The 20,100-nt window shown below is 36.6% G+C and overlaps 1 protein-coding gene and 2 non-coding genes across 4 annotated transcripts; 1 reads left to right on the top strand and 2 right to left on the bottom strand.

Moving 5' to 3' along the window:
• The first annotated feature begins 1,188 nt into the window (after positions 1–1,188).
• Trnaf-aaa (transfer RNA phenylalanine (anticodon AAA)) lies at positions 1,189–1,279 on the top strand. The gene is given in 2 exon segments: positions 1,189–1,225; positions 1,243–1,279. It is a non-coding gene; the product is annotated as a tRNA-Phe (tRNA).
• Positions 1,280–7,209: 5,930 nt separating this feature from the next.
• On the bottom strand, positions 7,210–11,163 carry LOC127873167 (carboxylic ester hydrolase LipN-like). 2 transcript variants are annotated; one of them, XM_052416829.1, is made up of 6 exons: positions 11,141–11,163; positions 10,190–10,412; positions 9,694–9,785; positions 9,336–9,472; positions 8,630–8,716; positions 7,210–7,683 (listed from the first exon to the last, which is right to left on the bottom strand). In XM_052416829.1, the coding sequence occupies exons 1-6, from the start codon at positions 11,158–11,160 to the stop codon at positions 7,493–7,495; spliced, it is 750 nt and encodes a 249-aa protein (XP_052272789.1). In that variant the 5' UTR covers positions 11,161–11,163; the 3' UTR covers positions 7,210–7,492. The 2 variants fall into 2 exon arrangements, with proteins under 2 accessions (XP_052272789.1, XP_052272788.1); XM_052416828.1 differs by lacking the exon at positions 11,141–11,163 and having other exon boundaries at positions 10,190–10,653.
• An 8,157-nt stretch (positions 11,164–19,320) lies between these two features.
• On the bottom strand, positions 19,321–19,439 carry LOC127875486 (U5 spliceosomal RNA). The gene has a single exon (XR_008047454.1). It is a non-coding gene; the product is annotated as a U5 spliceosomal RNA (small nuclear RNA).
• Positions 19,440–20,100: the final 661 nt, after the last annotated feature.

Here is a 20,100-nt window from a genome sequence, read left to right as displayed (position 1 = left end):
TTAATGAAAACATCTAAATATTTTAAGTGAAAATATTTAAAAAACATACATGTTCAATACTTAAATCTATATTTTAATGTGTATTCTTGAACATAACAACAAAAACTGCATACAAATCGGTAATGTTTTTCCAAAATACTGGGTGAGTATTCAGTAAGCCCCATATAGTAATCAGTATGATGTACATCGTTTCTCATAGTATCGGCCCTTCTGATTGGTTGATAAAGTTTGTTAATATGCGCATGTTATTTCACAATTAATAGATTTTTATTGGAAAAACGAAACCATTGTTTATGTTTCTCTTACATTATTTTAAAGGCTAAATTTATACCTAAAGTAGTAGATAGGCCTATATTTACCATGTTTTGAGCTTGAGTTGTATTTGCAGTGTCTAAAAAGTCTAACGGATCGATATAACAATAACGTGACAGGGACGAATATAAAAAAAAATCATGGAGGGAACAATATTTGTTCAACTGTACAAACGGGGGAGGGGCGGCGAGAAGTGTTCAATGAAAGATCATATATTAATATGTTGATACTTAATAATGGAGCTTTCAACATAAATAAGTAAAATAAGACACTATCTGATAAACTTTAATACATCCACAAATCTGTGAACATGCCCGTTTAAATATGTTTAGTCTTTATTGGCGTCGCCCTGAAGGGCGGCGACTAGTATGTAATGCTTTTTTTTGGCTTATGGGAGGAAAAGTTATTTTACGGATCAATGTATATATTTTTGTTTTAAGAATATCTTGCATAGTGGTGATTTTTTGTCTAAATTAATGTAAATAAGTACTGCATTTATGCCTATTACATTTATTACAACATTTATTGCCAAATATGCAAAGCTAATTGTTTTAATTAATAACTGATCCACAGCTGATCACAGGGGAAAGATCACAGGGACTGGGCAAATACGCGAATCTTTCTGGTTTTGTATAAAAACAAATGATATTTTGTATAAAAACAAAACATAATCAAAATATATTTATTTTGTGTTTTTCTAATTTGCTTATTTAGTGGAGAATCAATGTAGTACGATATTTGACGACCTATCGCGCAAGCAAGTTTATTGGAAGGCGTAGTGGTACGAAAACGTACAATGTATTTGTTTATTAATAGACATAAAATAACGATCGCTATACACAGCTTCACCAAATAGCAGTACATAAGTGAATGTCAGCCGGAATAGCTCAGTTGGGAGAGCGTTAGACTAAATTTGTTTACGCAACAGTCATCTAAAGGCCCCCCGGTTCAATCCCGGGTTCCGGCACGAACGGAACACATCGGCGGCTGACAATTTTTTCAGTCAGGTTAATAAATATAATAAAGCTTTATTTTATGTAGACATTTTAAAATCCATTTTACTACAATTGACATTTTTATTTAAATTAATGGATGCAACGTGGTGACAACGTTAATTAAAATTTCTTACATCACTTAAATATCTTATAAAAAATACACGTGATTTTATATTAACAAATAAATGCAAACAACACATCTATTATCGATGTATTTGTATGTTCGTCTATCATAGGCCTATCCCTACCACATATAGAGCGCGAAGCGCGACACGTATTATTGATTGTAACAATGAGTTGCGATAAAGGAAGCAGTCGCTTATCAAGGAGGAGCTGTGTCCCAGCAACCCGTTTCCCTAGAGTCAAGCACTCCTCGGAGTTCTTTTTTTAAGAACCACATATAGAGCGCGAAGCGCGACACGTATTATTATCCAGGTGGTATGGGCCCTTTAGCATTATCCGACCATTACGTCCATAGTTATCTTCCTTAGAAGTTGAGAAATTTTGAAAACCTTGTTCGAAGTCCAAAATTTTCATCCGATTGTTCCCAAACTTTAACAGGTTTTTTTATCAATGAGAACCCAACCAAAACTCTATATGAACAATATCGGACCATAAGTCTAGAATTATGTCTCTTTGAATTTAAAAATAAAAGTGAAAAACTGCTTGGTTAGGTGATTATGTCAACATTTTTCTCATAGATTCTTTCCAAACGTACAGTGTGTTCATATCAATGAGCATTTTTACCTCATTTAAAATGAGAAACATCGGGACAAAACATCCAGAATTGTTTCTATTAAATTTGACAAAATAAACAATTTCCACTTGTTTAAAAGATTTCACAACTTTCGTCTGAATCTTTCCAAACTTGTTAAGTGTTTTTATATCAGTATTACTCGAACCCTATTGAAAATGATGAACATCGGAGCAATAAATCTATTATGATCTTTTACTGAATTTCAAAGTATTGTGAAATGCAGCTTCTTTATACAATTTACAGTTTTCATTCAATTTTTTTCAAACTTTTACAGTGTTTTCATATCAATGAGTACTCAACCCCTATCGTAAATGAGCAACGTAAGAATAAGTTCAGAATCATCTCCCCTTGAAGTTGAGAAAAATATTAAATTACGCTTACAAGATGAAGCAGATTTTTTTAAAACCTACACAGTTCTGTTCCATTTATGAAAACTGCACACGGATACCAGTAAAAAAAGGAAACCAATGTAAATAAAATGAACTATGAAATATTTGGAGTGACAACACAAAATCATAGATAATGATTATTTAGGGGTTATAACACAACATCATTAATAAGGGTTATTTGGGGGTTATAACACAAAATCATAGATAATGGTTATACCAGTATCTTTTTCTATTTTGTTTAAAATAATCGGCCAATATATTAATATTTACAGTAGAAAAAATCGTTCCATGTAACTTCATTGAGTGCCTTGTACACTGAAATTCCCGACGCCCTTTGATGCTTTGCATCAATACTTATCTTGTTTAGATTGTGATGACATTCGACATTTCAACAAGTAAACAATATAAATAAAATCATAATTTTCAAAGTGTGATTTACAAACTTATCACTCTGTTTAAACTTGAAACAGGTTATTATCGCTCGATTGGTCATTGTCGGCTCGGGTACTACTTAAATGTACCCCGGGTACTCTTAAGTCTACTTAAATGTACACAGGATACAGTAAATATACTAAAACGTGCTTACTAAAACGTAATCACCTCACTATTATCTAGACTACAAATACGGTTATTGAAAAGCACAAAGTACATGCTTCATTATAAATTTGGTTAACATAACAAGCGTCTCAAAACATACAAGTGCCCATGGCACAAGAGAGATAGTTGATACGGTGATAATCGAGTGTTAACGTCAAATAGGTGAATAGTAGAGCGTAAGGTTGTAAATGTTTATAGCAGAGGCCGCTTTCTCTGTCGGAAATCGGGGATATCAGAACACCTGGCTATGTTTGTTGCACAAAACACACACAAAATAAGGTTTTAGATGGGGGGGGGCGAGAGACGTGCCCCTCGTGCCCTCCGGTACAACCGCGCCTGTATAATTTACTAAGCATCATTTATGGACTTTTTAACAGATTGGCAAAATTACGTTAAAATATCATGGAATGAAAAAAGAATCTTGACATTATATTCAAACTAGCAAATAACTACTACTGGCTTTGAATTTTATGATATTTTTAGAGATCGCGTTGTTAATGAATAGTCAGAAATCGAAATCGAGAAAATAAATACAGCGTTTGTAACAATCCATGTATGTGCAATTCTATTTAATCAACTTCTCTGCCTTTCATTATTTTGCAGAATTTCAAATGTGTTAGATGTGTTCGTTAATTTAAGTTACACAGCTGTTGATTTAAAATATAATATCCAAATGTGTGAACATGTCCCCGTACACGCTCGGTAAGAACAGAGTGCAAGTTCTTGGAGCTCGATTTGTCATTGTCGGCTCAGCACGAAACATTGAGCCCAATCGAGGCTCGAATGCTCGATTGGTCATTGTCGGCTCCGATATAACTTAAATGTACCAGAGATGTTAATAACACCTACGTCTCTGAATGTAACCCGGATACTCTTAAGTGCACTTAAATGTAGCCCTGGTACGGAACATATACTAAAACGTATCCGGCCAATTTAGACTGTACCCGAGTTTTACTACCGCACAAAATCCGACGTCTAAAACGCTATACGGAATACGAAACCAAATCTCCTTGAACAAATCCTGCCTTAAAATTCTTTTTGAGTATAAGTTTCGATACTGTACTGGCTATTTAACAAAATTTTGGTATTAATATGAACATCATTAATTTGGAGAAAAAGCCGACAACGACCAATTTAGCGTTTGAATTCCCGTGTATATTTTAGTATGTTTTACGTACCCGGGGTACATTTAAGTATACTTAAGAGTACCCGGGTTACATTTAAGTACTACCCGAGCCGGCAATGGCCAATAAAGCCCAATTACGCCAAACCAGCACAAATGTCTCAACAAATACAAGCGCTCTGTAAACATAAATATTTAACCAATCTTTACAACGTTTTTAATCTTAGTGTGTGTTTTAATTATAAAGAGTATATACATCGAGTATATACATTGTTGTCATTATTGATATCAGCACATATAATAAACATAATTTTAACAAACCATTCATTAATATGTGATGCAATTTTCTGGCAAACTTTGGCAAAAGAAATTGATCGACTCAATTATACGCAGCATGTGTGTTTTTTCTCCGAGCACTATTGTTAATTGAGCCCTGTAAGGTTGGTTTGGTCGCGTTAGAGCTCGATTGATTCACATTGAATCTTGATTTGTTGCAGCGCTTCCTTTGGTTTCTCTCCGCTATAAAATTGAACCTGAAGTTATTTTATACGAAGATTATTAATCATCACTTAAAAGAGAGAAAGTAAATACTGGAAGTATCAGCTCGAAATTTATGGTCGTCATAAACGTGGACAGAATAAGCACTTGATGCAGGACTATCAGTATATTTATATGGGTTGCCCTTTAAAGCGACATCACCATATTGGGCTTGTGGGTAAGATTTTTAATCGGCGAGACAGAACCGTATGTTTGTCTGCATGCATGGACGTGTACATGCTTTAAAATACTTAAAATAAACTTACTTGACGGAAAAGAATGTCTTCTTGTTACGTCTTAACGACTAACGTTGCAAATCACAAACAAAGAATGTATAACTTTGCCGTAATCAAAGTTTAAAGCCTCTATATTTACGGTGTGCAGGTCGAACAGCGTGCAGGAATCACGAGCGATTTTTAGAATAGCAATTATATGCAACATGTATAAACGGTCTACTGTATTAGGTGATAATGTTTTAATGGATATAACCCGATTAAGAACAGACCAAACCGTTAAACGAGTCCGCTATTTTGAATTTCATTCGTAATGTATACTATGGCAGGAGCACATTTAACCTGGCCAGAAACTAATGCATTTTCGCACTTCATCTTTACAATAAATATATTTACAAAGCGTTCAGAAGAGGGTCATAAATCAGAGCTATATCTCTTAAAGCCCTTTACAGTAGCTCATTTACCTCTGTATATGCCATTAGTAACCATTGACTGTCAATAAAGCCTATACCGACCAGGTCGCAACCATTTGAAGCATTTCATTTTGGTGCATTCTTCATCCATAATAAATATAAAACACAGAACTTTAGCATGACATCTAAAAAAGAAATAGACGTTCGCCCAGTGATGAATGCTAGAAATATTGCTATAATACAGGCTCAAATAAAGAATGGGATGCGCACGAATAATGGACATCCGAGTGTTTTGAACGGGAGAGTCCAGCCCACGTGCACAGACAGCGCGAGCACGTGCAGTGAAGTGGATTTGGAGTATGAGTTTCAGTATGCTGTGAATGACACAGATAGAAGTAATAGCTATATTTACACCTTTGATACATTTCCAGCAAGATGTTCAACTGTCGAGGGAAATTATACTCGAGATATTGATAGAGCGGATTCAACTGAAGATGTTGGTGATGGACAATTACAAATATCTAGAACTAAACCACAGTTAGCAAAAGCCGCATTAAGCCGTGATAAGAGATTGAATAGTGGCCATGAAAGAGATCGAGCATGTTCTGCTGACACAACATGTGAGGTCAAATATGCTGAGGTCAAACGTGAGCCTGGAGGTACTGAAAATAGTTGTCAACGTGTGACAACTACGGAGCATCAAAGCGCCAAACATGGTCGGCTGCAAGTTCAGCGGAAAATTGGTGTAATCAAAAAGCCGGTGTTCGAGGATAACTTGACGGAGACCGATTGTAGACTTCGCAAGGAAAGCGCTTACAGTGGTAGATCATGTAAAGGTGACGACCCTGGTGAACAGTCGGGTAGCAGATATAGCAGAAGAGTCTCGCGCGCGAACCGGAAGTCAGAAACCTATGACCCAGCGTTGGAAAAAGCAACGACCTTTATTCACGGAGGAGGCAAGAACTTCAGTAGGACGAACACCTCCTTGACACCGATTAAGTATGGGATGAGATACCTGCAGATGAGCTACACAAAGACCAACCTTGAATCAAACCAGAGTCTGATCTTTCTGGATTTACTGAAAACTTCACACTTGAAAACGCATCTTAGGGACTCGCAGATCAAGTCCATCGAGCGTCGTTTGGAGGTGAAGCGAAAGAACCCGCTGTATTCGACGTCGTATTACGACAACAAGAACATTACTGATCCATATCGACACAATGCTAAGAAGACGGCGCGGTCCGCCGCTCAGAAAAAGCTTGAACGGAAGGAGAAGATCAAGGCGATCTCGGACGAGATCCAAACCGGATATGTACCCACGCAGCTCACGATGAAGATAGCGGATCGGAAGGAGGTGGTAGCTATTGGGAAGAACTGCAGATATTTGCGGAGTAAAATACCAGACGACATAGAAGAAGCAGAATGAAAATCTTTAGTGTTTGAGATGCTTGTTATATATACATATTTTACAATAAATATCTATTCAACGCTTTTCATTTATTATTTGTTCAAGAAAAGTGATAAACGTTAAAAACACATAACACAATGGCGAATATACGTTTTTTCGAAATTTCTAGCATCTTCTCGAGTTTGCGTGGATTTGCATATCGCGGTAAGCTCTACCTCATATATAGAAACAACCATAGTTGCATTCGATCTTCTGTCTTAAATATGCATACACAAGATCAATGATGCAAAGACACAAACAATTGCAGTTACTTACTCTCGGAACAAACAAGGCAAGATCCGTACTTATCACTGATTTCAAATGGGCATCTTCAATGCGTATGTTTGTCAAGTATTGAAATAACAGTATGTGTTGCCAGAATGTGTAATTAATGAATAACTAGCGATTGAAATGCCATAACAAAATTAAATTTCTCTCCGAATCTAATAATTATTTTCATCAAAATATATTCTGGGCACCTTAAGTCTGATGGCTGGCTTCTTCAGCCAGAGGTCTTGGGTTCAAGCATTGAAAGCACCTTTTCCGGCGTTCTTTGACTTAGGCGATGCAGGCTTGAGTTTGGAAACGTAGTATACTTATATTTCTTAAATCTTAATAAAACATTTCACAATCTAAGTTAATCAAGTCGCGTGATTATTTCTATGCAATAAATTGTATGTAACTTTTGTTCAAATACATGTGTACATGTAAGGATGAAAAAATGAGTCAGTATCAAATATCAGGAAGATGTTTTTACAAATATACAAATGAGAGTGAGTTAAAGCAACACAAAAATCGTCCCACCCGGTCCACAAGGATTGTTTTCGGATGAATGCCGCTACACGCTCGTATGAACGCTGACAGTTCTCTTTGAAGGCTCCTGCACAAAATAATGATTATTGTTGAACATCACGTTACAACTTTCACATAATTTATTTAAATCTGACAGAAACAATGTATGCCAAAAATCACTAACGCAAGAAGATCAATGAGATGTGAAAACATTGCACAAAAGCTTTTTAACAACAAAAAGAAATCAACACCCCTTAAGATTAACCCATTCATGCCTAGCGTCCTGAAAAAAAGGACATTGCAAACAGCGTAGACCCAGGTGAGACGCCGCATAATGCGGCGTCTCATCTGGGTCTGCGCTGTTTGCTTAAAGGAATTTCTGTAAGACATATTCTAAATATAGAAAAAAGTATACCAGACACCCCTAATTTTGGAAATAAATTGATCCAATATAGAAGGATGGGAGAGTCCACTAGGCATAAATGGGTTAAGAGTATGAAGATTGATAAATTTTAGAGGAAAATTTGACAGATGAAGTGAGACAAAATTGCTTTAGAGACCGATTTTACATAAACCAAGGACTCAATCTGCTTCGGTGGTTTGGTCAATATTCAATAGCATGTACATAACTCCAAGAATGTCGTTTGTTTCCACTATAAACATCGCCAAACAATAAGGTACGTAGCTCGGCTAAACGTTGTTGCAACCTTTAGTACGATTCCATCTTTAAAAAGAATAAGCAATGTCATGCTTTCCTATTGAAAATACCTTTTTAACATTTCTTCAGATAATTTACTTAATTTGAATTCAATTTAGCGCATATGAGTGAATACTGTAAAACGTATAAGTAAATGTGTGTGAATATAATATATAAATGATCGAACATTCAAAATCGGAACAACAACCCAGCAAGAACTTCTAAATCGGACTATTTGGAAGTATAATTAGCAAAATGCAGTTAAAAAAAGTGGGGTTGAATAAGATGCATTGCATTAACAATAACGATGCCCCAATGCTGTCAGGAATTCACTCACCTGGTAAAGTCCAGAAGGTGTGTGGTACCCCTTTAATCAGCTCCATCTCGACGTCAACACCAGCGGCTGTCAATATCTTCACGTAATCTGTGTCAATAAGCAAAATATAAATAATGCAAATATTACCGTGTTCGTTCGAACAATTTTTATCTACAAAACAATATAATTTGCGCTGCGCACGTTACGCATCGGCTTTCAAAAGAGTAAGTTGCATTAGGGGGGGGGGGGGGGGGGGAAGGGTAATAAATGTGTATGCGTCCATTTTTATCTTACATCTAAAGTTTAAACTTTAAGAAAATGCAGCTCTGACGGTTAGTTAATGTTCAAAAAGCAACCAGATTGTTTAACATTATGGATGTAAAGCAATGTGCCTATTATAGTATAGTACGGGTCAGTCAATTTATTTGAGCCACGCTCTTGGAAAATGGAGCTTAAAGCATTTACTTAAAGTGTACTTCCAGATAAGCCTGTGCAGTCCATACAGGCTAATCAGGGGCGACAATTTCCGCCTTAACAGTATTTTCGCGAAAAAAAGATACTTCCTTTAAACGGCAAATACCATACCGGCGGAAAGTGTTGTACCTGATTAGCCTGTGCGGACGACCAGATTAGCCTGTGCGGACGACCAGGCTTATCACGAACGACACTTTACGCACATGCATTCAGCCCTGTTTTCTCAGAGCGAGGTTTATTTGTATAAGTGTACCAAGCGCTCCGTCCCTGAGGGGATCCAGTTCCGCTACAAGCACCAGGGTCGGGGGCATGACGCTGTGGTCCGGCTGCAAAACAACAGAGGCCCGGGGGTTTCGGTAGTCGTCTTCAGTAAGCGTAAGTCTGGAAAACCTAGAACACAATTAATTTGTTTAAAAATATATTGTTTTTTTCTTGAATATAATTTAGACATCCATAAACCATTTTATATGTTTGCATGCCAAACGTTATCGAGTCATCATTCGTGATAATAATCTTCTGTGGTCTATAGTTTACAAGATTGTACTAGTATTACTTAGGAAAAAAAGAAAACCATATATAAAAAGAAAATAAATACACAATTATGCTCGTACCAATCCATGCGAACTTTAGGCAGAAGAGGCCCGTTTTTAAATTCATCGCAAGATGGGTAGTCTTGGTACGATACTTTAGGGTAGATAAGTACCTGGAAACGAGCGGACAATTAATATTATCATTCACGTCGGTGGACTGTCAATTTTAGAAATCACGGTGTTTAGAAATAAACGTTAATGTGGTCATATATTCATTAATTAATTTAATTAAATAACATAAATATACGTGTAATCAATGAATTAGTGCGAACGAAAACACGGTGCAATATACGCTCCTGTTGTATTTTATCACATTATCTTGTTCATCATGTTTGCATGGCTATATGTATTGGCTGTTTTACGGTGGGAATAAAACTGTATGTCCGTCTGCTCGTCTGTCTGTCGTGAGCTCAAAATAAATTTGTACAATTGGGAAAGCTATTGCATGTTTCAATACAAACCTACTAAGACAAAATAAAATTTCCTTTAAAATCGAACAATAAAGTTTACGTCTAACTGCAAAATCAACGACTACTGGAAGATCGTAGCACATGACAGCAGCTAGCCTTCCGCCGTTACTATCGCCGGAAACGCCGATTTTACTGGAAGAAGCGCCACCTAGCGATGCTTTATTTGCAGCCACCCACGCCACTACGCTCTTTGCATCTTCATTACTGGCCGGAAATTTGTGCTCCGGAGACCTTCGGTATTCCACGTCAACAAGTATACATGGAACCATTCTGGAATATACGAACATATATTCGGTGTCTGTTGGTAACGCGTTTGGGTTTTTCGCATATACATGTATATTCATGGCGGTCATATGTTAGGAAAAAATAAGATAATGCAACTAGCGTTCGTTAAATACAAACATGCATGTATTAGGAAAAAAGAAGATAAAACAACCATCGGCTGTATGTTAAATATGTAGATAAATAATGAAACAATAAAACAATACAAAAAGCGATGGTTATATACCAAGGAGCCGCGCTCTGTGAAAATGGGGTTAAATGCATGTGCGTTAAGTGTCGTCCCACATAACAGGCTAATCAGGGACGACACTTTCCGCCTAAACTGGATTTTTTAGCAAGGAAGAGACTTTCTTGAAACGAAGAATATCATAAAAGCGCAAAGTGTCGTCCCTGTGTGGACTGCAGGCTAATCAGGGACGACACTTTACGCACATGCACGAAACCCCCTTTTCACAGAGGACCGCTCATATGTACATGTATTACTGCATACAGCCGAAACCCTCATTGCAACAACCTCGTGAGACGCATTCATACACACAAACACACAATAACAACGACAAACAGACACGGGACATAAATTAAACAGTACTTCAATATCAATAAAAGCGTCAACGGTTTCTATCCACATTTTCGAGGCGTTCTAGTACGAGAACTGATTTATATAAAATATATTAAAATACAACTTAGTGAATGAAACAAATTGAAGAGCAAGATACGTTGCCAGTCGGATTGCCATGGTTGCTTGTTTTTTACGGTCTTTCGTCACGTTCCCACCTCCATGAAAGTAAACCAAGATTGTAGGAGGCGCCCCTTGCTGTCGACACACTTCCGGTGTATATACTGTCACTGGAATGCCATCTGAAAATTGTGATACCGGTATTAAACATTTTCCACTCAGTGAAAATTGCTATGTGCAACAGCTTAAAACCAGAACAGCCTGCGAGTAACTCGCAAGCTGTTCAGGTTTTATGCTGTTTGCTGTTCATGAGTATCTAAGGGGTTGGAAATAAGGCCTTAAAAACTTGAATATAGTAAGAAAGGTATTAAATTAAATGTTAAATATAACTTTATAAGGGAGTACAAATGCGTGAGTATACGTATCTTAGTGGTAAAGGGGTTTGGTGTAATGCTTTGCTCAGCATACAACAAGTACTACATCACAAGTAAATTATCGGCTCACTACATCATGCGGTTATCGAGATTGGAGCGAAGCAATCAATAACTTACGGACGAAAATTTAATACATATAGCAGAATAGAAATAGAAAACAGTATGGTATTTCAGTATTTTACGGATGCGCAACTTGTTACAAAATAGCAAAATGAATATAAAATAGTATCGAAGTTGAAAGAATATTATCAACCAGAATTCTTCCATTTACAAAATCGACAATTTAACAAAGAAAATAATTCAACGCAACACACTTTTCAAACAACAAATTTAATGTAAAAAACATCATATGGACGTATGTGTGCAAAGCATACCCGGACACATGTTCCGAGGGTGTGGTACAATAGTTCCGTCCCTTCCCCATCAAGACTGGCCGTCCCCTGCCATGACTTCGTAGCCGTGTCCACAGCGGCTTGTTCCTGGCTGCTTCAACGTCATTCCGTCCGAACGCTTAAAGTCGCCCGTGTATTTAGCTCGCAAATAATCCACAGTTTCCTTGTGAGGTTTGTATAACGTTAATAACTTCCTCCACGTAAACGGACATCGTAGTTCGATTGTTAAATGCTTTTAGGCTGTTGTTTGAAAGTGTTATTTTAAGTTTGAACACTAACATTGGCTACGTCGTGTGCCATACATAGCAGTACTAGATATATTATGTGCTAATTCATAACACAATTTCGCTTGTCCCTAGATAAGCATGTACCTTGCAAAGGTATATGGCCAGTTTAATGTTTATTGTTTACATTCGGATTTTCCGCGCATGCGCACCTTACCTGTTTGCAAAACACTGGTTACAGCATTCGTGAACACATCGGTCTTACTGACAATAACGTAGTGACGTCACCATCTATGTATAGAATGACGTAAAACATGCATTAATTATGTCTTTTGTTCAGTCAATAAAACGATTTAAAAAAAAATCCGAAATATATTTTGTACAAATACATGTATATAAATTAATATATTTCATCTTTATAATTATACGAATTAGCAACAGAGTAAACGTGGTCGGAAGACTAAAAACTGACAATCCCACAAAAACAAAACAATAGATTAGCCGTAGTTTTTTCTGATATAAGATTTTTATAAATGATATTTCAGATATTAATAAACAAACATAAATTTGATTATATTTATAAGCGGTGTGGATATTGGTTATTGTTCGTCAGCGATCGAAAAGTTGTAAGAGGTGCATTAAAGGGACGTCAACCGCGATTGACGAAAAAGAAAAGTTCTAAAATCCTACCGTATTTTTTTTTACAATTATTAGTTTATATTAATTTAAATATCACGACTGGTATATTACATTACTTGAAAAAACTCATATTTTCAGTATATTCGGAAATAAAATTTCGCGATGGAAATCGAAAATGCTCGCGAAAATAGGTGACTATAACGATATGCACACTATAAATAATGCAAGAAGATTGATCATTATCCATATAATATATATACAATTAACTACGCATGCACAATTTGCATTCCTGTGTTTACCACCGTGACGGTGATGATCAATCTACTTGCGTTTTTTTATAGTTAAACTGGTAGTTACCTGGTACCTAGCTGTGCCAAGTAAAATTTACTACGATATACTGAAAAATATTAAAACTTAACAACTTTTTTCAAGTATGTAGTTATACTAGTCTGATATTTTAATCAATATAAACTAATAATTGTAAAAAATACGGTATTTTAAAACTTTTCTTTTTTCGTCAATTGCGGTTGACGGTCCCTTTAAAGGGGCCTTTTCTACGTTTTGGTAAATTGAAACACATTTAAAAAGTTGTTCAGATTCGCAAATTTTCGTTTCAGTTATGATATTTGTGAGCTTACAGTAATAATGAACATTATCATGCTCTGAAATATCATTATATGCATCTTTTGACGATATAAAAACCTGAAAATTATAAAGCGTTGCAACGCGAAACGATTGAATAATTTGAAGAGTTCTGTTGTTGTCGTTATATTTCGTGATACTTCGAGGATCACTTATATAAAGTATAAATACATCACTCATTGCATGAGCACGGATGGCCGAGTGGCCTAAGCGGTAGACTTTTACTCCAGGAATCCAGGGGTCAGTGGTCGAGCCCAGTTGAAGTTTACTTTGTCTCTCTTTTTTTTAATTGTATTGTTTTTTTTTTAATTGTATGTTTAGTTACTGGAATTTTACGATCCATGTTAATCAATATAAAGCTTTAATAGCAACTTCAATACATGTCAACATCTGTGAAAAGGCCCCTCTAATTATTAAAACAAAGCCTAAAAAGCGGAATAAACAATTTTAAATGTTGTGATAATTTTCTCATTTGTTCCATTGAATGAATGTTCGTTTCGTTTCATTGAATGACAATTAATAATAAAGTTTAGCATACAAAGGAAAAAACCTTCATATTATCAAATCGAACTGCCTTTGCGTTGTATTGAAATCTCTTTACTAGTTATAAGGAGTGATAGAAATCAAGCAGTTTATGATAAATAAATCTATATATTTAATTTATTTTACCCAAGTTTTTTTACAGTGTTGTGTTTGTTTGTTTTCATGATGGCGTTTCGTACACTAGAGTAACGTACAATCTTAACACGTAATACACGCATTTTCAATAAGAAGAGTCGTTGTTTTTCTTTTTTTTAAACCTATCACAAACATCTAAAGAAAAAAAATAATTTTTAATCAAAAGGAAACCACAAGGTGAAAAAAGTATATATTAGCATATATTGTGTTACATGTTTGAATATTATTGCTGCTACATAGTATCACTTTGTTTTATGATCATATACATGTATACATTTTATATTGAATAAAAAAGGATATGCTAAACTATAAATTGAAATAGAACCAACATATTATCAAATAAGACAAATAATATCACCAATGATGTTTATAAATATGTTTTTATAAATGATTGAGTTATTGTAAATATCGTACACTTGTTTAAACGCTACTGTAGCAATTGAAATCAAAGCGCTGTAGGCGCTGAAGGCCTGGAGCTAGATTTAGTGTGACGTAAAATGCATTACGATGTTTTGTCCGAATTTCTCCCTTTGTCCGAATTTATACGGATTGACCCTAGCGGTTTAGTGCTGAAGCTCAGAGACTGTAAGACAAGACAATAGTTGTGTATATACTACAGTGTACATAGACGGTGGAGGACAACAAATACGGTTGTGGGAACGATAACCTTTTGCTCAACTCTACAGATCTGGTAGAGGTTCGTCTACATAGGCGGTGAAGATATACAACAACAACAACATGGCCGTAAAAAAAACTGTTATGTTTGCGTCAAATAAATCACTTTCAATGCCTAAAAAATAGCTTCTGTTACATAATTAACAGATCAGGAAAAACACTCATACTTCCTTTGTAATGTGTATACAAAAAGAAAATCCACTTAAGCCCAAGTCTCACTTTTGCCGGTAGATCCCCGGCCATCCCGGTTTGCTAACGCCGGTCGACCGGCGAGGGCCGGAATGATTCGTAGATTTTTTTAAACGCAATCACAGTATTTCCCGGTGCTGACCGGTTGAAGCCGGTCAACAGCCCGGCAGTCCCGGTCAACCCGGACTGGCTACGGTTTTCCGGTGAAGCCCCGGCAGAGCCCCGGTTGTCGCCGGTAGTGCCTAGGTGAAAGCCGGCAGCGTCCCGGCATAGCCCCGGTTGTCGCCGTATAGCCCGGGAGCCCGGTAAAAGACGGCAGAGCCCCGTTATATCGTTACACCGCCGGCACTCACCGTGTCTATACCGGCATCAGACCCCGGCATAGCTACGGCAACGCCAGGTTTTACCCCGGTCGTCGCCGGTAATGCCTCGGCGGAGCCCCGATGAATGCCGGTGGCGTTCCGGCAGAGCGCCTGTTTTTTATAAACCGTAGCTATACGGGACTCTAACGGCATTCACCGGGGCGTTGCCGTAGCTCTGCCGGGGTCTGTATGGGCCCCGGTGGAGCTACGGTGCCGTCGCGGTTGTTCCAGGTGCCGTCCCGGTGCCGCGCCGGTGTGTGCCGGTCCTTCCGGGACTCCCATTCATCCCTGAGGTATTAAACATTTTAATACTTTTCCGGTGGAGCCCGGTTTTCCCTGGTTCATCCCGGTAGAGCCCCGGTTCATCCCGTAGATCCAGGATCACGCAAAGGGGCTCCGCCCGTATCATGGTGTGACTGGGCCTTTACCCTGATAAAGAACGGCCGGTGTACAAATTGTGTACGTTGTCTCACGTAGAACTTTTTGCGCTCGATTTGCGCGCTCGATCTGCGCAGTGAAATATCATATCCGGTAACTTCGTATATTTTCGAGAATGATCATGAATATTGTTGGTTTTTTTTCATTTCTTTTTTCTTGAATGTCTCGTTAACGCCAAATAAAATAAAACAATATCTTAAATATATGTTATAAATACCAAATAAGTAATGTCTTCAAAAAGTATCAGAAAAAAAAATCTTCTTCTTACTGTCGCCGTAGACACTCGTATCTTTTCGGCCTAGAGCGTCAAATAAGGAACTTATTCTCGCATGAATATGCAAACAATAATAAAAACTGTCGTAGCCAATCCTTAGCAATTTTGCTTCAATATTATTTTTTACACGTTTTATGACACTGTCATGTTATATAGTGATGTTCTGTATTTACAAGGCGGGTTATTGAGATCTGCGAAAACTTCTTTAATGCGCATGAATTACCGCCAAGTGGTAAATCGGACTTTTGGGAATTCATTCATTCGTGGGTTTTGGCAGCCAGCCAATTCTGACTGTCTCAGAAATGTGTATCATTGCTATGGCCTTAGGACTACGCCCCAGGCCAAAATGTTTTGCTGTTTTTAACTTCGAAAATAAAACGGATTTGTTTATTATGCATCATTTATGACGCTTACATTTATATCTGTGACTCTTGTTTACTTTTTATTCATCCTTGATTGGACCCATGAGGGAATTGATAGCTAAAAAAAGTTCAAGTGCTTACTCAGGCACACAGGTTACACACATATGCTTGTCGAGTACAGGGGCTTCTTAAATAACGAACCTTATTAAATTTCAGCAAGTTTGTGTAATAGATAATGATAAATTTTAACGCAAAATAAACTCTCAAATGCTTTTATTAACATCAAGTAAACTCGAAAACACTACGCACTTGATAATTTTAACTAAGTAGTGAATTCAATAAATAATGTTACATGCAAGTTATGATTACGATTTCAGACATACGTGAACACTCAAAACATATTTTAACACACACGTTGTTCATTATTGCTCATTGAACACGTTCATCAAAATAACAAACAACCGCAACATGTAGTAGGGCGATTTAAAATTCATCAAGAACATCATGCGTAGGTTTACTTAATTGATTTTATCAATGTATGGTTCGTTACAATATAACGATACAATCATTTGCGCATTGTACTTCACATAGATACGCATATACAAGGCAAAATACAGTGTATTTACAAATGCAATATCGGTATACTTGTAGTAGTCTACAGACGAATGTAACACAATCTACAGTATTATACTTTCTTGTGCATCTCTTTATAACCTTCAATTATGACGAGATCGGACGAACTAAGCTTAAAGCTCAGCTTTGATGTGGATTCTCCGGCTGGTATATGTCTGCAACTGTGCAAACTGGCTTGATTCTGTTCTATCAACCATATCCTGTCCTCACTCGATGGCCACTGCAAAAAGACTTCTCATGTTTTTCATGAATGTAATCTCAACTTCGTTGTCATCTTCATCGACTTGTACAACTTTTCCTATATACACTTTTCTTTCATACATTGTAGTAACAAATGTCCCAATTGAAACATCACGTGTCTGTCTATCTTTGGGGATCTCATTTTCATTTTCAGTCATGCTGGGTCCTTCAAGGATCTCATCATGTTCATTTTCATTGGTGTGATCTACATGAATCTTATTCGGATCTACATGCATGTTCTCTTGATCTTTTTATCATGAACTACAAGTGACACCTTGATGCACTGAGTTGACGAACAACATTCACCTTTCATGCAGGTGTCACAATAACAGCTTACATATGATGTCATAAATGGTGTTGTTTCCTTTTCCGATCACGGCATGAACTTTCATTGTACCCTTTACTGCCTTAATTCCTGACGATTAAATTCTTTGGCTTTTGTTTGGCACTCAACTGAAGAAGAAACATATAAGAATTGTACGTTTCTCATTGAACACTTTTGCGACTGCGTCCAACTATAAAAGTCTTCAGCATCTTGAATGGCAACTTTTCCTGCATTGGCAGCTTCATCAGCCATACGCTTTGTTGAGCCGCCCAATTCGTCGCATGGGCCTTTACCGTGGCCGGCTTCAAAGTAATTCCAGACGGCTTTGCATCCAAATATGTTTCATGATTTGCCACAACTCTGAATTTGTTTTATTCCTGCACATGAGATGTCGGACTGTCAGTGTAATAGTGAATTTTCTTGACTGGCTGGATCAGTTTTTTCACTTCAGGTACAATGTTATCAATAAATGAAACCACTGTACTTGCGTTATGTCCAATTTCGTCAGAAACTATTACTACATCTTGTGTGGTAACTTATCCGGCTCGGTCTTATAGTAAATCACTACAGGATGCAAAGTTACGGCGCTCTAGCTGGTTCCATTAGGCTGACTGGATTTCATTTACGCTTCGGCAGCTGTTGTTCTCTGAAAAATCCATATGTACAATCAGCTGAGTTTATTTGCTGGTACTCGTTAAATGCGTTTATTCGTTAATTGTGTAGCAGCAAATTGGACAATATTTAAATTTATAATTATTAATCACTGTATGATTATACTTGCTAATATATATATATATGGCTAGTAGTTCTCCAGTATTGGGTTTGGTTATTATCATATTGTACGTTCATACATGAACGAAACGGTTCCGATGCATACAACAATATATTTGTTTAAGATTATCGAACAATGACAACATAATAATTTATTTTATCAGAAACGTTTAAAACGTGAGAAAAGTACAATAAATTATATATTTAATCCACAAAAGTTTTCTATTAAAATATACGTGAACAATTTGCATTGCTAGCAGCACACAGATGTATATTAACGAACGAAGTCAATTAGTTTCTGTAGTTAATACTTAAGAATGTGCATTCTGACACTTATCATTAAACTGGTGCTAATTAGCAAAGGCATGACACACAACAGCTAACGTGGAACGTTTTGTTCGTTTAAGTATTAATAGAATGTAGAATCCCCGATGGTACGGCACGTACCATCACATTATGTAAACATATCATCGTTTCATGACCCTCATCATTTCAAAAAATATATTATAAAGTGATTTAATACAATGTTTACAATGAACAATAATATATATCAGGTTATTTGATTCACGTGTCGCGTTTGGACAAGTTTGTATTGTATGTCTGCATAGGAATGTTATATGATGGTTAATGAGTTGTAAAACGCCCGCTACTTTATTCACTGATGATCCACCTAAAATCGAAGGATTGCGACAGCGCTCTATAAGTCTATTCAAATTCACACACACTGTAGTTTGCGAACAACGCCAATATTATATCTCTCGGCCTTTGGCAGGGGATAACAATGGGCATAAATTATGTAACTTTCATATCTAATGCTAATCAACGAAAACAAAATATATAAATAGACAATAATAGGTTAGTGTTGATTATAGATCAGGTTTATCATGCGAGGCTTAAAAACAAAAAGCACTCGCCTATTATGCTCTATATATGTGTTGTAATATCCCATAGAGATGGGACTGCAGAGAAATAAGTCTATAGACTCATTGATTGTTCCACTGCACGGAAATCTTTAGTAAAAGGCGAAAGATTTATTCGTGACTGTAGTGAAACCAGAGTTAACTTTTTAAAGTAGTTCAGATTTTATATTGCCTTCTTATTTCAGTAGACAGTTTACATTACGGTTATTTAAAGAAGAAGTATGTTTTCATCATTTCATTCTTCAGGAAAATATACTGCACATAAAATAGGGAAAAAAATGAATTCAATATCATTTTAGAAATAAATTACTTACTTTTTTTATTATTGGTAATATGTACACTTGAAAATAAGTAAAAAGACAAATTTAATCAATTTGTCAGTATCTATTTTTAGAATAAATGTGCAGCAACTCTGCTTCTTCCTGTCAAGGGAAATCACTGTAACACTTGACAGATACGAGCATGAGGTTTAATTTTAAAGGGGCCTTTTCACAGATTTTGGCATTTTTTAACTTATTCATTAAATGCTTTATATTGATAAATGTAAACATGGCACGTAAAAGCTCCAGTAAAAATTCAAGATAAAATTAGAAAAAGGAAAAGAACATTGCCCGGAGCAGGTTTCGAACCAGTGACCCCTGGAGTCCTGCCAGAGTCCTGAAGTAAAAACGCTTTAGCCTACTGAGCTATTCGCCGATTACACTACTTAACGTATTTTATACCTTATAAAGCAATCTTCGTAGTTCACAAAATTTAACGACAAAAACAGAACTCTCCAAATTATTCAATCGTTTCGCGTTGC

The sequence above is a fragment of the Dreissena polymorpha genome, chromosome 3 (assembly GCF_020536995.1).
Source record: "Dreissena polymorpha isolate Duluth1 chromosome 3, UMN_Dpol_1.0, whole genome shotgun sequence".
Lineage (NCBI taxonomy): Eukaryota > Metazoa > Mollusca > Bivalvia > Myida > Dreissenidae > Dreissena > Dreissena polymorpha.
Note: the sequence above shows the minus strand (reverse complement) of the source record. Positions and strands in the feature narration are given on the sequence as shown.

Coding starts and splice junctions, on each gene's coding strand:
- LOC127873167 (XM_052416828.1), bottom strand. CDS start 10,495: ATGACCGCCATGAATATACATGTATATGCGAAAAACCCAAACGCGTTA. Junction 8,717..9,335: donor CCTCAGGGACGGAGCGCTTG/GTACACTTATAC, acceptor TTATTGACACAG/ATTACGTGAAGATATTGACA. Junction 7,684..8,629: donor CACCTTCTGGACTTTACCAG/GTGAGTGAATTC, acceptor TATTTTGTGCAG/GAGCCTTCAAAGAGAACTGT.